The following is a 13,609-nucleotide window of genomic DNA, read 5'->3' as shown; positions in this document are numbered from 1 at the left end:
GTCTTTGTGTACAGACATCTCTGTAAAAACAATTTTGATTTAGAAGTAAATTCAAAGGTTTTTGTGAGTTTTGTAAAATGCTGCCTCTTGCCCAGTTAGACTCCACAATCCAAAAGTGTTCAAAGCCATCATTCTCCCACACACTTCCTTAATTATTTTACCATACCAACCACTAATAATATAATGCATCAGATAAATCCAGTGACTTTGACCTGCCAGTGTTGATGTCAGAATTAAGATGTCACTTCCTCTGGCTTTGACTGATTTTGTGTGCTTGTTTTTGTGTGTGTGTGTGTTTAAGGTATATTCATCCGGATGGTCTACCGTCCACATTCACCATCATTCTGACATTCCGACTGTTGCCTGACTCGCCGACTGAGGCCTTCGATATCTGGCAGGTGTCGGACAAGAACTACAAACCTGAGACTGGTGTCACCATTGACCGTAAGCCTGATTGTCATTGGTCGAACATTTTGGTAACACTTTACATTAAAAGGGGACTCATTTACTAATGCATTATAAATCATTAATAAGCGGTTATAACAATATTAAAAAAAAAAATAATGTTTTGTATGTATGCAATACTTGCCAAATAGTGATCCTTTTAACTTACATGTTATAAATGCTTAACAAATACATACTTAGTCATACTTTTATTAATCCAAAAACACAAAATGCCCTAACTCATGATTTATGTCACAATGCTGCAAAAATAGATAATAATAGTGAGTTTACAAGAAGGGATTATGTCATTTTGATACAGTCCACTTTGTGTTTATATTCATTACTGTAATGTCTTTTGTTGTCACTTTCCTTGTCACGTTGATGCCAAAAAAATTTTGCTATTCCGAGTGGTGTCACAACTTACCTAGTCTTAGTTACCTAAATCCTCTACAAAAACACTTTTCAGGTGTTTATGCTCATTCACAGCCTACACACGGTATATCCTATAATAAAGTCAGATTACTACTTAACCATACTGAACTTTATGTACATTGGTTTCTAATGTTGGCAGCTACTTCATAAATTCTTCATATGTCTCCACTTAAGTTTAAAGGTAGATTTTCATAGGTTACTAATGTTGAAAAGGTGTTATTAAGCATTTATAACATGTGAGGTTAAAATAATAAATTGTGTTCATGTTGTTATAAATGCATATCAGTGGTTTATAATGCATTTGTAAATTATTTATTAGTCTTTAATAAACCCCTTTAAAAACCATTACAAAGTGAAAATTAATTTATTTAAAATTTCTCATCAAATTCTCAAGACCAAATTATCTGAGCTATGCTATCAACATTATTTTGAAGCTCTATACTCCTACTTCTTCAACATTTGTCTCATTTATGTTTCTTTTCATTTCACCTAAGGAATGTAATATTAAATTTTTGAGACAAAAGTTTGTTTTTTATTCTAATTTGGGTTGGTTTCTGGGGTATCTAACTCAGTCTCTCTATTTTTCTATTTGCTCAGCATCCGGTCAAGCTGTGTCATTTTACACTAAGGACACAACAGGCGAGATCCAACGTGCCACATTTAAAAACGATCATGTGAAGAAGATTTTCCATGGAAGCTTCCACAAGGTAAACTTAGATGTTCTTTGTAGATGTTTATATATGTTGCATGGTACATCAAGCAAGAAAGCTTTGCTATTTTCTCTCTCCTTGTAAGAGTGATGATAATTTTTGTTCTGGAGAAGGTCTTTGTTGTAGGGGTATGAAAGATGATTTAAAATTTGCTTTCAAATATGGGCATATATTGTGTCACCTGAATGAATCTGAAATTGTTAAGAGTTCAGCCAGAGTGGATAATGAAAGTTGGAGCATTTTTGCTGAATAGCCTTGCATAAAGTGCCAATAACAACAAACACCGAGCCAAACTGCGTGAGGTCTCCAGCAATCTGCAGTCGAGAAAATACACTTAAAGGGTTAGTTCACCCAAAAATGAAAATTCTCTCATCATTTACTCACCCTCATGGCGTTTCAAACCCGAATTACTTTCTTTCTTATGCAAAACACAAAAGGAGATGTTTTAATGAATATCCTGGTTTGTTTTTTCAATACAATGGCAGTAGATAGTGACTCATGGTAAAGTTAAATAAAGGACCCAAGAGCCATAAAATAGTCCATGTGACTCATGCATCATATTCCAAGTCTTCTGAAGACTTTTTTTTTAAACGAGTCCAGCGTTCAGCAGGGTTTAAAAGCAAAAATGTGCAGATTATATTATGTTTTAAAGAGCGTACATTAATTATATTCATACATATTTATATATTTATTCATTAAAAGTCATCATTATTTAAGCTCTGAAGTTTTCTATATCTGAGGAGGGACTAAATTGGAGGTTGATAAGTAAGCACATACGTAAGTACATAAGTAAGAACGTAAGTACATAAGTATGTATGTAGGTATGTAAGAAAGAACATAGTGTATGCAATAATAACATAAGTACGTAATTAAGTACATATGTACAGTAAGTACTTAGGAAAGTACATACATTTGTAATTAAGTACATATGTACGCAAGTATGTAAGTACATAAATACGTTGGTATGTAAGAGAGAATGTAAATACGTAATTAAGTACATAAGTTTGTACGTTAGTAAAAAAGTATGTAGGTATGTAAGTACTTTCGCAAGGAAGTACGTTTACAAGTACATAAGAACAAAAGTATGTATTTAAGTACATAAGTATGTGCATAAGTACGCAAGTATTTAAGTACATAAATACTTAGCTACGTAATGAATATGTAAACATGTAATTTAGCACATAAGTACGTATGTACTCAAGTATGTAGATAAGTATGTACATACATAAAGTACACAAATAAATAAACACAACTAATTACTATCATTATTCCAATCTATAAGAAACCATTCTGTGATTCAAATAACAGAGAGTATAAAAATGAGAGCAGGGTGCATCTTAAAGACACAGAATATCACTTTTGCTAGAATCTATAAATTCATTTGGTGAGACTGTAAAAAATTGTTGCATTTGTCTGGCAGAGAACACTGGAAAATGTTCGATCACTGTTCAAACTATTAAACAATTACATCATAGAGCCAGTGAGCAGAATGCCTGGCGAGGAGCAGGCGGCCTCTCATCTATATCTCTGGTCTGAATATTGGTGGTCTGTCAGGTTGCCTGTAAGAAGTTGACCACAGGGGAAATTCTTGTGGTTTGATGGGGAGGTGTGGAGGCTTGTTTGTTTTGGTTTTACCTCCCAGAATCCCCCCCCCCCCACTGTAACCTGTCAGTCTGTACCCTCAGGAGACCTGTTTACCTGACCCTGTGATCCTAAACACAGCACAATATTTTAGGTCCTGTGACTGTTCCACACAATCCTGCAGAAGACGTTAGTGCATATAAGGCGTCAAGCATGCAGTGTTTACAGATACTGACAAATGCATTCCAGACCCAAAGATACAGTCCCACTCTAAGAATGTAATTACATCGCTGTTGTAGGGTTCTGAACATCGGCTGGTGTTTAAGACTTGGCTGCCGGATTGTCTGTGGCAAATATGGAAGAACAACTTCATCACACGCGGTGGTGAACAGGGAATATCCGTGTATATTGATTATTAGAATTAGAATTAGAATGAGCTTTATTGCCAAGTGTTTTCACGTACACAATTTTTTTTTATGGTGATAGGAGATACAAGTGCGCACAGAACATTACAGTGAGACACAGAATATAAAACAAGGTAAGAGTATAAATAGACATACAAATAACAGGACATATAACAGAATGGCGTATGTACATGTGCAAGTGGCAATGTATGTGCAAGGTAGGGGTATGTACAGTTATTGAATTAAATATGTGAATTTACATATGTACATGAGATATGTATTTACATTATTGGACTATGGGGGAGTCCTGAGGCAGTTTAATTGTTCACGAGGAAAATGGCCTGAGGGTAAAAACTGTTCTTGTGCCTGGATGTCCTGGTGCTCAGTGCTCTGTAGCGCCGGCCAGAGGGCAACAGTTCAAAGAGGGAGTGGGCAGGGTGTGTGGGGTCCAGAGTTTTCTCCTGAAGTCCACTATCATCTCCACTGTTTTGAGCGTGTTAAGCTCAAGGTTGTTGTGACTGCACCAGACATCCAGCTGATCGACCTCCCGTCTGTATGCAGACTCATCACCATCGCGGATGAGGCCGATGACCGTGGTGTCGTCTGCAAACTTCAGCTTGACAGTGGGGTCTTTTGCAGTGTAGTCATTCGTGTACAAGGAGAAGAACAGTGGAGAGAGAATGCATGCCTGAGGAGCACCAGTGCTAATTTTGAAGGTCCTGGATGTGAGTTTCCCCAGTCTCACTAGCTGCTGCCTATCTGTCAGAAAGCTGGTGATTTGGGTCAGTTTGGTTGAGAGAACATCAGGCATGATGGTACTGAAGGCTGAACTGAAGTCCACAAATAGGATCCTTGCATAAGTCCCAAGTCTGTCGAGGTGTTGCAGGATATAATGCAGTCCCATACTGACAGCATCATCCACAGACCTGTTTGCTCGGTAAGCAAACTGAAGGGGGTCCAGCAGGGGTCCAGCGGTGTCCTTCAGGTAGGCCAAAACCAGTCTCTCAAATGACTTAATGACCACAGATATGAGAGAGACAAGTCTGTAGACAGTAAGACCTGTGATTTTGGTTTTTTTGGGGACCGGAATGATGGTCGAGCATTTGAAGCAGCAGGGAACTTCACACTGCTCCAGTGATCTATTGAAGATCTGTGTGAAGATGGGGGCCAGTTGGTCAGCACAGTCTTTCAGACAGGCGAGTGAAACAGCATCTGGGCCTGAAGCTTTCCTAGTCTTTTGTTTCTGAAAGACCCGGCACACATCCTCCTCACAGATCATAAGTGCAGACTGAGTATGTGTGTGTGTAGGTGAAGTGAAGATCAGAGTGGGGGAGGGGTGTGAGATTGGGCTTTTCAAACCTGTAATAAAACACATTCAGTTCATCAATCATTAGTTGACTCTCTACAGAGCAAGGTGGAGATGTCTTGTACTTGGTGATGCTTTTCAGGCCTTTCCACACAGATGCAGGAAAACTGTTTTTTCAGCTTTTCAGAGTAGCTTCTTTTAGCCACTCTGATTTCCTTAGTAAGTGTGTTCCTGGCCTGGTTGTACAATATTTTATCCCTACTTCTGTAAGCATCCTCTTTGGTATGATGAAGCTGTCTGAGTTTTCCTATAAACCATGGTTTATCGTTATTTAATGATAAAAATGTCCTAGTAGGGATGCACATATCCTCACAGAAACTGATATATGATGTCACAGTATATGTGAGCTCATCCAGGTCTGTGGCTGCAGCCTCAAAAATACTCCAATCAGTGCAGTCAATGCAGGCTTGTAATTCCAGCTCTGCTTCATTGGTCCATCTCTTTACAATCCTTACTACAGGCTTAGCTGATTTTAGTTTCTGCTTGCAGGTCAGGAGAATATGAACCAGACAGTAATCAGAGAGTCCTAAAGCTGCATGTGGGACAGAGCAATATGCATCCTGTAGTGGTGTAGCAGTGGTCCAATATATTTATTTCTCTGGTGGGGCATGTGATGTATTGTTTGTATTTTGGTACTTCACGGTTGAGGTTAGCTTTATTAAAATCTCCCAGAATAATAATAAGTGAGTCCGGGTGTTGTTGATATGTGTCTGTGATGTGATCAGCCAGCTGTTGCAATGCTGCGTTCACGCACACTTGTGGCGGGATGTACACACTCACCAGAAAAAACGAGGAAAACTCCCACGGCGATGAAAGGCTTACAGTTGATGAAGAGTGCCTTTAAATTAGGACAGCACATCTTCAATGCTGTTACATCTGTACACCAACTTTTATTGATGTAAAAGCATGTTCCACCGCCTCTTGTTTTTCCCGATAACTCCGTGATGCGATCCGCTCTGAACAGCTGAAAGTCCGGGATGGCTTCATTCAGCCAGGTTTCCATGAAACACAGAGCAACGAAGTTAGAAAAATCCTTATTTGTTTGAGTGAGCAGAAGCAGTTCGGCAGTTTTTTTGGCATGGGAACAGACATTCGCCAGATGGATACTCGGCAGCGGAGTCCTAAAGCCACGTTGACGCAACTTCACAAGCACACCGGCTCGCTTCCCTCACGTGTGTCTTTTGGATTGCTTGTAGAGCCCTGCTGCTCCTCCAACTAAGATGTCTAATATAACGTCTGAATAATCAAACACCGGCAAAAAATGATCAGGTATGCTCTGCCGAATATTCAGCAGTTCATCCCTGGTGAAACTGATTGGGAAAGAGTGACCAAAAATATGACAAACAAACAAAAGTAACAAAAACGCGAGAGAGTTCCACAACAAAGCAGCCATCTGCTGCGCCATCTTGCAAATTATTGCGATTATGTGGAGATTAGGTGGAGCGGAGTGGTGAAACAACTCTGAAAGCTTAACACCAACATGACAAACAAACTTTTGTAGAGGTAGAGGGTGTTTCTGACCATTTGGGAGATTTGACAGGCCTGATGTTGATGTATTTAACCGTTAAAATGTGATGATGATGTCATTGTTGTTAGCTGCCATTCATTAAACCTAATTTCCCTTAATTCTCTCTTTAAAACTGTTTTACAATTGAACTGTAAGAACTGAAATTGATGATGAGCAACTAAACCATTTTTATGCACCTCTGGCCAGAAACACTCCCTCAAAACAGAAACTCCCAGAATCCGTAATTACGGCCCGAAGCCCTTGGAGTTACTAAAACACTAGAAGACTGCCAGCTGAGGATTACTTCATGATAGCACCACCGTAGAAGTTTCTCCTTCTAAAATGACTCCTGAGTCTCTTATAAACTTGAATTCCAAACAATCTTCTTGTCTTCTAGCTCCACATCCTGGTGTCTCCCAAGAGCGTCAAACTGCACGTGGACTGTCAGGAAGTGGCTGAGAAAGAGATTAAGTCAAGAGGAAACATATCGAAAGATGGATATCAAGTGCTCGGAAAGATGTCGAAATCTATTGGATCTAAAGGGGAGTCGGCAACAGTGAGTTCAAATGAGACAATGTTGAGCATCTTGGATCTAATTGAAAACCAAATTGAAAACAACAATTTTGTTGGTGTTTTGTTATCACAGCCATTGTTCAATTAAATTACTGCTGAAAATGTTAATTGCCAAAGTAATTTTTGATTTCGACAACGATAACAAAGGCAAGACGATAAATATGCATCAAGATGATAATAAAATGAAAAAAAAAAAGCTTTAATTTGATTTGAAGTTCAGCAGCCTGGACATATTACTGTCTCCTTGGACATCAATATTTCCAGGCTGCTGAACTTCAAATAAAAGACATATTTTTTTATGGTAAACTGTGACCCAAGCTGTTTCAACAAAATTACTGCCAAAAATGTTGTCGAAATGTTTTTTTAATTTGTCAAAGACAAGACCAAAAAATATGTATCATGACGATAATTAAACTATTTTAATGAAAACATATTGTTTATGAAAATTATGTGCTTGTCAGAATGCATAACTCCCATTGTGAATATTTCGTTTACATAACGCAATATCATAAACTCGTCTCATTTTTGTAATTTTTCACTACAACGTTATTTTTGTTGACTGAAATTACATGCCATTTTATTCTTAGTAAAATTGACTAAAATTAATGGATACAACAAAATTGAATTTACAGGACATTTTTGCCAGAAGACAAAAACTACAACTAAAGAAATTGTAAAAATGAACACTGATCAAAGCATGTTTCGAATCGGCAACTAGACTGGATCCTTGTATTGGGGCGTCTGAGCTCCTTATTTGGAAACGCAATTCTTTTATCAAAGACACATGTAACATCCGTTTTCTCTCTGCTTGGCCAGTTCCAGCTCCAGATGTTTGACATTGTGTGCAGTCTCGGTTGGACCAGCAGGGACCGATGCTGTGACATTCCTTCAATGGTAAGAAGAAACCATAATAAAGGTCTAGAGATCAGAGTTACTTTAAGGTGGAAAACCCAAATGTTGGGTTAAATTTCAGGTTGGGTGACCCATGAACCGCACAGTTGTTTACGTCCACCCATGTCTTTGATCATTGTGACATTCAGCCAGATGCTTAGCCCTCGACTGCTCCAGACGTTGATATATAGTCACTTTGTATTAAAAGCAAATGACAAGCTAATTGTCTATCATGCTAAACTCAACCTTTTTTTCAGCTTCATAATCCCACACAGGTCCCAGTGCTTGTCGCAGATCAATGTCGTGGTCTCTCTCTGAGCTTTGTTGTGACGTATTGATATTCCATATGTATTTGATATGTCCCTGATGACCAAAAATGAACATGACATTTAACATGTGCTCTGCAAAACAGTTTGGTATTGTTAGATTACTTCCTTTCTTTGATCTCTCCTTGTGCACTCTTCCGTTTTATTTGGTTTGTCAACAACAGAAGTTGTTCAAACAGACAACTTCTCTCCTTTGCTATAAAAGTCTTTCATTTCTGTTGACTTTACTAGAACTTTTGGCCTTTATATTTTGGTAAAGGGCACATTCCTGGGACTGAAAAACATTGAGAATATGCATATTTTAATGCAGACCATGAGACCAGCTGTGTCTTCAAACACTTTATTATTTATTTTGTCTTACATAAGCAAGTTATTAAAGACTTTGAATGTGCGCATGGGTTCCTTATAGTCAAAACACAATGAGAATTTAATAAACGCTGCAATATGGCTTGTCTCCACAACCAAAAGGTTTGATTTGATTTGAGTTTTAGTATATTCATTTCTCTCTTTGATATCAATATGTCCAGGCTCAAATCAAAGACATTGTTTTATGTCACCAAGGCTGCGCAGAGTCAAAAAGCTATATAATTAAACACATTAGGAAGTAAAACGGGTTGCAAATGCAGCTTCATGCCGACTTTAACTATCAACCTTAATCCAGGTCTCAGCATCTGTCGGTAAGTTCTGTACAGCATAGAGCGCAACAGTCTTGTTCCGGAAATAAAAATCCCAGTCATGTTATCCATAGGGGAATTTATTTTTAATTATACATTTTAATGATAAACCTTTAAAGACAGACCTACTGTGAGCTTCGAGGTTGTTAATTAATGGTATATACTGCTCTTGAATTCAGTCTACATTATTTTAAATTAATTTGTTTTTAAAATTGCATTAAATAGCAGAATTTGTATTGAATAGCAGAGAAAGATCCACCAATCAGAGAATCGCGTTACAAAAATCACTCTGCATATTACGCAGTTGAGACATTCTCCCTACATTCTCAAACGACTTATAATTTTGCATATATCAGAATATTTTTTGCAATTAAATTATTATTAGTTTTATATTTTTTCACCATTTTCAATTCAAATATGTCAATCGCAATGCTTGAGATCGTAGTATATTTCCTAATTAAATAGGTCATGTCATGCATTTTTTCCCCTTTTCTCCCCAATTTGTCATGCCCAATTCCCAATGCGCTCTAAATCCTCGAGGTGGCATAGTGACTCGCCTCAATCTGTGTGGCGGAGGAAGAATCTCAGTTGCCTCTGCATCTAAGACCGTCAAACCGCACATCTTATCACGTGGCTTGTTGAGCACATTTCCGCGGAGACCTAGCATGTGTGGAGGCTCACACTATTCTCCGCGGCATCCACGCACAACTCACCATGCGCCCCACTGAGAGCGAGAACCACATTATAGCGACTACGAGGAGGTTAACCCAACGTGACTCTACCCACCTTAGCAACCGGGCCAATTGGTTGCTTAGGAAGCCTGACTGGAGTCACTCAGCATGCCCTGGATTCGAACTTGTGACTCCATGTGTGGTAGTCAGCATATTTACTTGCTGAGCTACCCAGGCCCCCGATAAGCTAACATCTTTGCAGTGCAAAAAAAAGTAGAAAAAAAAAGCCAACACTCATGGAACTGTTTTTTTCAAAGAATAAAAGAATGAAACGTGCAAGCGATTTACAAAATCCCCTGGAAGCACTTAGTCCTGGCAATCATTGTTTGCTATATGTCCCAATTTATGTGAAGCGACTACTACAGTTGTTTCCGATTGAAATAGCAATCAAAAACTGAAAAAAGTCAGCATACTGTTGCTCCCAAATACGTATATTATAAGGTATACAAGATATGGTGATACAGTAATGCCACATAAAGCAGAAAACTGTGAAAATAGTCCAGACCAGCACAAGCTGCAAATGTAAAGTTAATAAATCTGTATCCAGCTGTAATGGACAGTCAACCCAGGTGTTCACCTCTGTAGTTTAATACACATCCCATGTAATGATCAAATATGAGATGTTCACCGGTCGACCATCGCTGCTTAAATACGAGATAATGGGCGTCCCGATGTGTTCATTTTGTCCAAAATACTTGACGTCCTGGCTAATACGATGTAGATGAGGTGGGAGACACTAGCTTGTACTACACCATTGTCTTTCGTAGCACTCCACACTTCGTGTTTTTCTTACATAATAAAATCATTTAATCTCACATCGATTTTCGTGAGAAATTATGTATTTCTTTGGTACATAACCATGTAATAAGCATGTTCTACTCAACGTGGTTTATTTTGCAATAAAAATGGCTGACTATACAATTCCTTACATAACAAACAAACACAGACAGAAACAGTAGTTTTAAAATCGTTACTGTTGTGTCCAGTATACTTGGTACTGCTCCATCTTTCAATATAAGTTCCATTGCAAAGTCTGAATCATAATAGTTGTCAAAAGAATCCTTGGAGAAATGTGCTGAACAAAACATATAATCCCACACTGACTCATTTAGGAAATTCATTTAAATAAGCCACTCATTTCTAATGTTAGGATCCATCATAATGCTATGCAGAGATGCAGTTTTTCCACAACCATGAACACAACAACGTCTGGGGACCTAACTTGACATCTTAATCTTTTCGATGGTTAAAAGCAAACTACAGCAACTATAGTACCACCTTCAGAGTTGAAGCACCTTAGCCACTCTGTCAGTTCACCACGACAATTACGTATGTTGTGGAGGCGAGGAAATTCATATGACCAGTGGCAGGCCATGCATTTTAAGTCTAGGCCTTCAGTGTGATTCATGCCATTAAGAAAACACAGTTTCACAATGAATAAGACACCCTATGCCTTTGAGCATCATACATTATGTCGCAGCTAACTAGTAATACCAATTGACATTTTAAAAACATGTCCATGCACGAAAGCCAGAACTTGAAACGACAATTAATGCTCAAGCAAGCCTAATTTTAACTGCAGCATGACAGTTTTGTGAAATGAACGTCTCCCGAACAGCCCATTCCAAATCATAAATTTTCATATGAATTTATCAAGGAGGTCTATAATACCTGGAAAAATCAATCTAATAATATTTGCGATTTAAATGTTGCTTGCAATACATTTCGTTTGTCAGGGTACACGGTTATGCTGCATTCCATTCAAGTTGGATGTGGGTTATTCCTACTTGATATCTCCGACCATAAATGCATTCCATTCCCCGATATTCAGGAAATGACATTTAAGGAAACAAAACTGCAATGCTCCTGTTAGCTTAGCAGGGGTTTGACTCTCATTAGAGATGTCTCCTAGCAATCCAACCGATAAACAATTCTGCAGCGCTAGCATTTGTGCTTCAGGTGTACGATTATCAAAAGAGATTATAATGTTTTATACACCTGTTTCTGCAGGCTTTTGATAAACAAGATTTAATATCATGTATTGTGGAAACTGACTCATTTATTGATATTACTTAATAAAGTGAATGTTTATCACTTCCTTTTAAATCTCCACATGTTTGTGTGACATCATGCCCCTGCATCTCAGTGAAATCGGAGTTGAGAATTTCTGCACGAGCCTACAAGTTGTAATTCTGACTTCAAATGCATTCCATTGCACTTTTCCTAGTAGGAAGTTGTAAAATCCGACTTTCCGAGTTGAATGGAACACAGCACTACTTTTCAAAACTTGATCCGACACTGAATGCTCAAGCAGCCTAATTTACACTTAGAAAACTCCTGATGTTGCTATAACAATGCAAAAAGCACTTACCAATTTGCTTGAAGTGAAAATCAGTCCTCCTTTCCTGTTTAATAAATTAAGCAATCACACGATCATGCAGAACATCTCGTGTTTTTAAATCCATAAGGATCTCTTTCTCAACGACAATAATAGCAGTGATGACAGCCGACTCGTCAGCAAGATCTTGCGCTCTTCGCTTTCAAATTATGTACATCACTTAAAGCATGATTGCATCACTCAAGGCCAGCTATAAGGCCTTGATCGGGACATATCCTAAAGATCACACCCACCAAGAACAAATAAATCAATCTGATTGGCTGATGAACCTGACAATCTGACTTTAGATGCCTATTCACTGCACTGTTGAGGGATTCTGCAGAAATTCTGAAGGCCTGAAGGGGTGGAGCTCAAACTCACGCACTGCTTCGGGCATGCGATTTGTGAAACAGTTGTCACACTTTGCTTGTAAGCTTCAAGGAATAAATTCTGACTGGATAAACTTTTCGTTTTTCTCTATTTGTTGTTAGATTAATTAAGAGTGGAAAGCGATTAAAAATACATAGGTAAAAAGGTGACTGAGAATGAAAGGATGAAAAATATTTATTTATTTGGTATGTTAAACCAGCAGAGAAGGCTTTGCTGGCCTGAGAATTCACCACTGCAAATGACACTGTGACGTCACAATGTAGCCAATTTCAAAACTAGTCGTTTTTGCAGAGTAGAAAAAATAAATGCTCTTTTCGGACTGGAGAGGAAGTTTTGAGTTCTGAAACTTACAGTATGTTTTTATAGTAGAATGACCTCTTACTGTATGTCAAATTATCAATGAAAATTTGATTCCTCATGACATTACCCCTTTAAAGATGAAAAGTACACAGTCTTGTACCTTCGCCTTTTTGTGCGATTTTCAAATATTTTTTGCTTCAAGTCAAAGTTTCTAATGTTGTGATTAATATCAGGGCTGGTTGGTTTGGTTCATGACTGAAAACTCTTTTATGAAGGATTTTATGAAATCCCTATGGAAAAGATTAATGGGAAAAATAATTCAGGAACCAAGACAGCTGAAAGAGTGGGTGGGCACTAATGCACTCTATTATGAGTCTTACAGCAGTAATGCCTTGTCATTGAAGCAACTTAAGGTTAACTGTCTTGATCAAGGTTACAATGATTGGACAGTTTTTGGAAAATAAACCTAAAACGCCTAGATCTTTAAACACTAGGCTTTACCACCCACAGACCAGCAGTCAGGCTGCTAACCACCTATGAAATGTCTTTTATAACTTATAAGTGTTTTGATTAGGATCTTAAGATCTTATTTCTAAAATCCATCTCCAATTGTTTTATAGTGGTTGATTGTGACTGATGTTGACACTTATGCATTTCTTCTTACTTTATCTCCCCCCACCCTGTGATTCAGAGAGATGAATCCAAGTGTCCAGCTCTCCCCAACGCCTGCCAATGCACCTCAGACAGTACGGGGCCCCAGGGCCCTCAGGGCCCAGTGGTAAGTCAGTTGCAACACACTAGCAAAGCTTTTTTAGCAATGCTCTAAAAACCACTTAGAATGCCCTAATAACCACATAGCAATACTATCAAACACACTCTAGGAGTGGTGGTGGTGTAGTGGGC

The 13,609-nt window shown here is 38.3% G+C and overlaps 1 protein-coding gene across 1 annotated transcript in view; it reads left to right on the top strand.

The window, feature by feature from the left end:
* Window positions 1-13,609, top strand: part of LOC127409597 (collagen alpha-1(XII) chain-like) — a 115,193-nt gene that overhangs the window by 87,001 nt on the left and 14,583 nt on the right. Inside the window, exons 62-66 of the mRNA XM_051644260.1 lie at window positions 302-444; window positions 1,474-1,583; window positions 6,842-7,000; window positions 7,834-7,911; window positions 13,398-13,484. Coding sequence (XP_051500220.1) covers window positions 302-444; window positions 1,474-1,583; window positions 6,842-7,000; window positions 7,834-7,911; window positions 13,398-13,484 — 577 coding nt within the window. The remainder of the gene's footprint in view (window positions 1-301; window positions 445-1,473; window positions 1,584-6,841; window positions 7,001-7,833; window positions 7,912-13,397; window positions 13,485-13,609) is intronic.

The sequence above is a fragment of the Myxocyprinus asiaticus genome, chromosome 19 (genome assembly GCF_019703515.2).
Source record: "Myxocyprinus asiaticus isolate MX2 ecotype Aquarium Trade chromosome 19, UBuf_Myxa_2, whole genome shotgun sequence".
Lineage (NCBI taxonomy): Eukaryota > Metazoa > Chordata > Actinopteri > Cypriniformes > Catostomidae > Myxocyprinus > Myxocyprinus asiaticus.
Note: the sequence above shows the minus strand (reverse complement) of the source record. Positions and strands in the feature narration are given on the sequence as shown.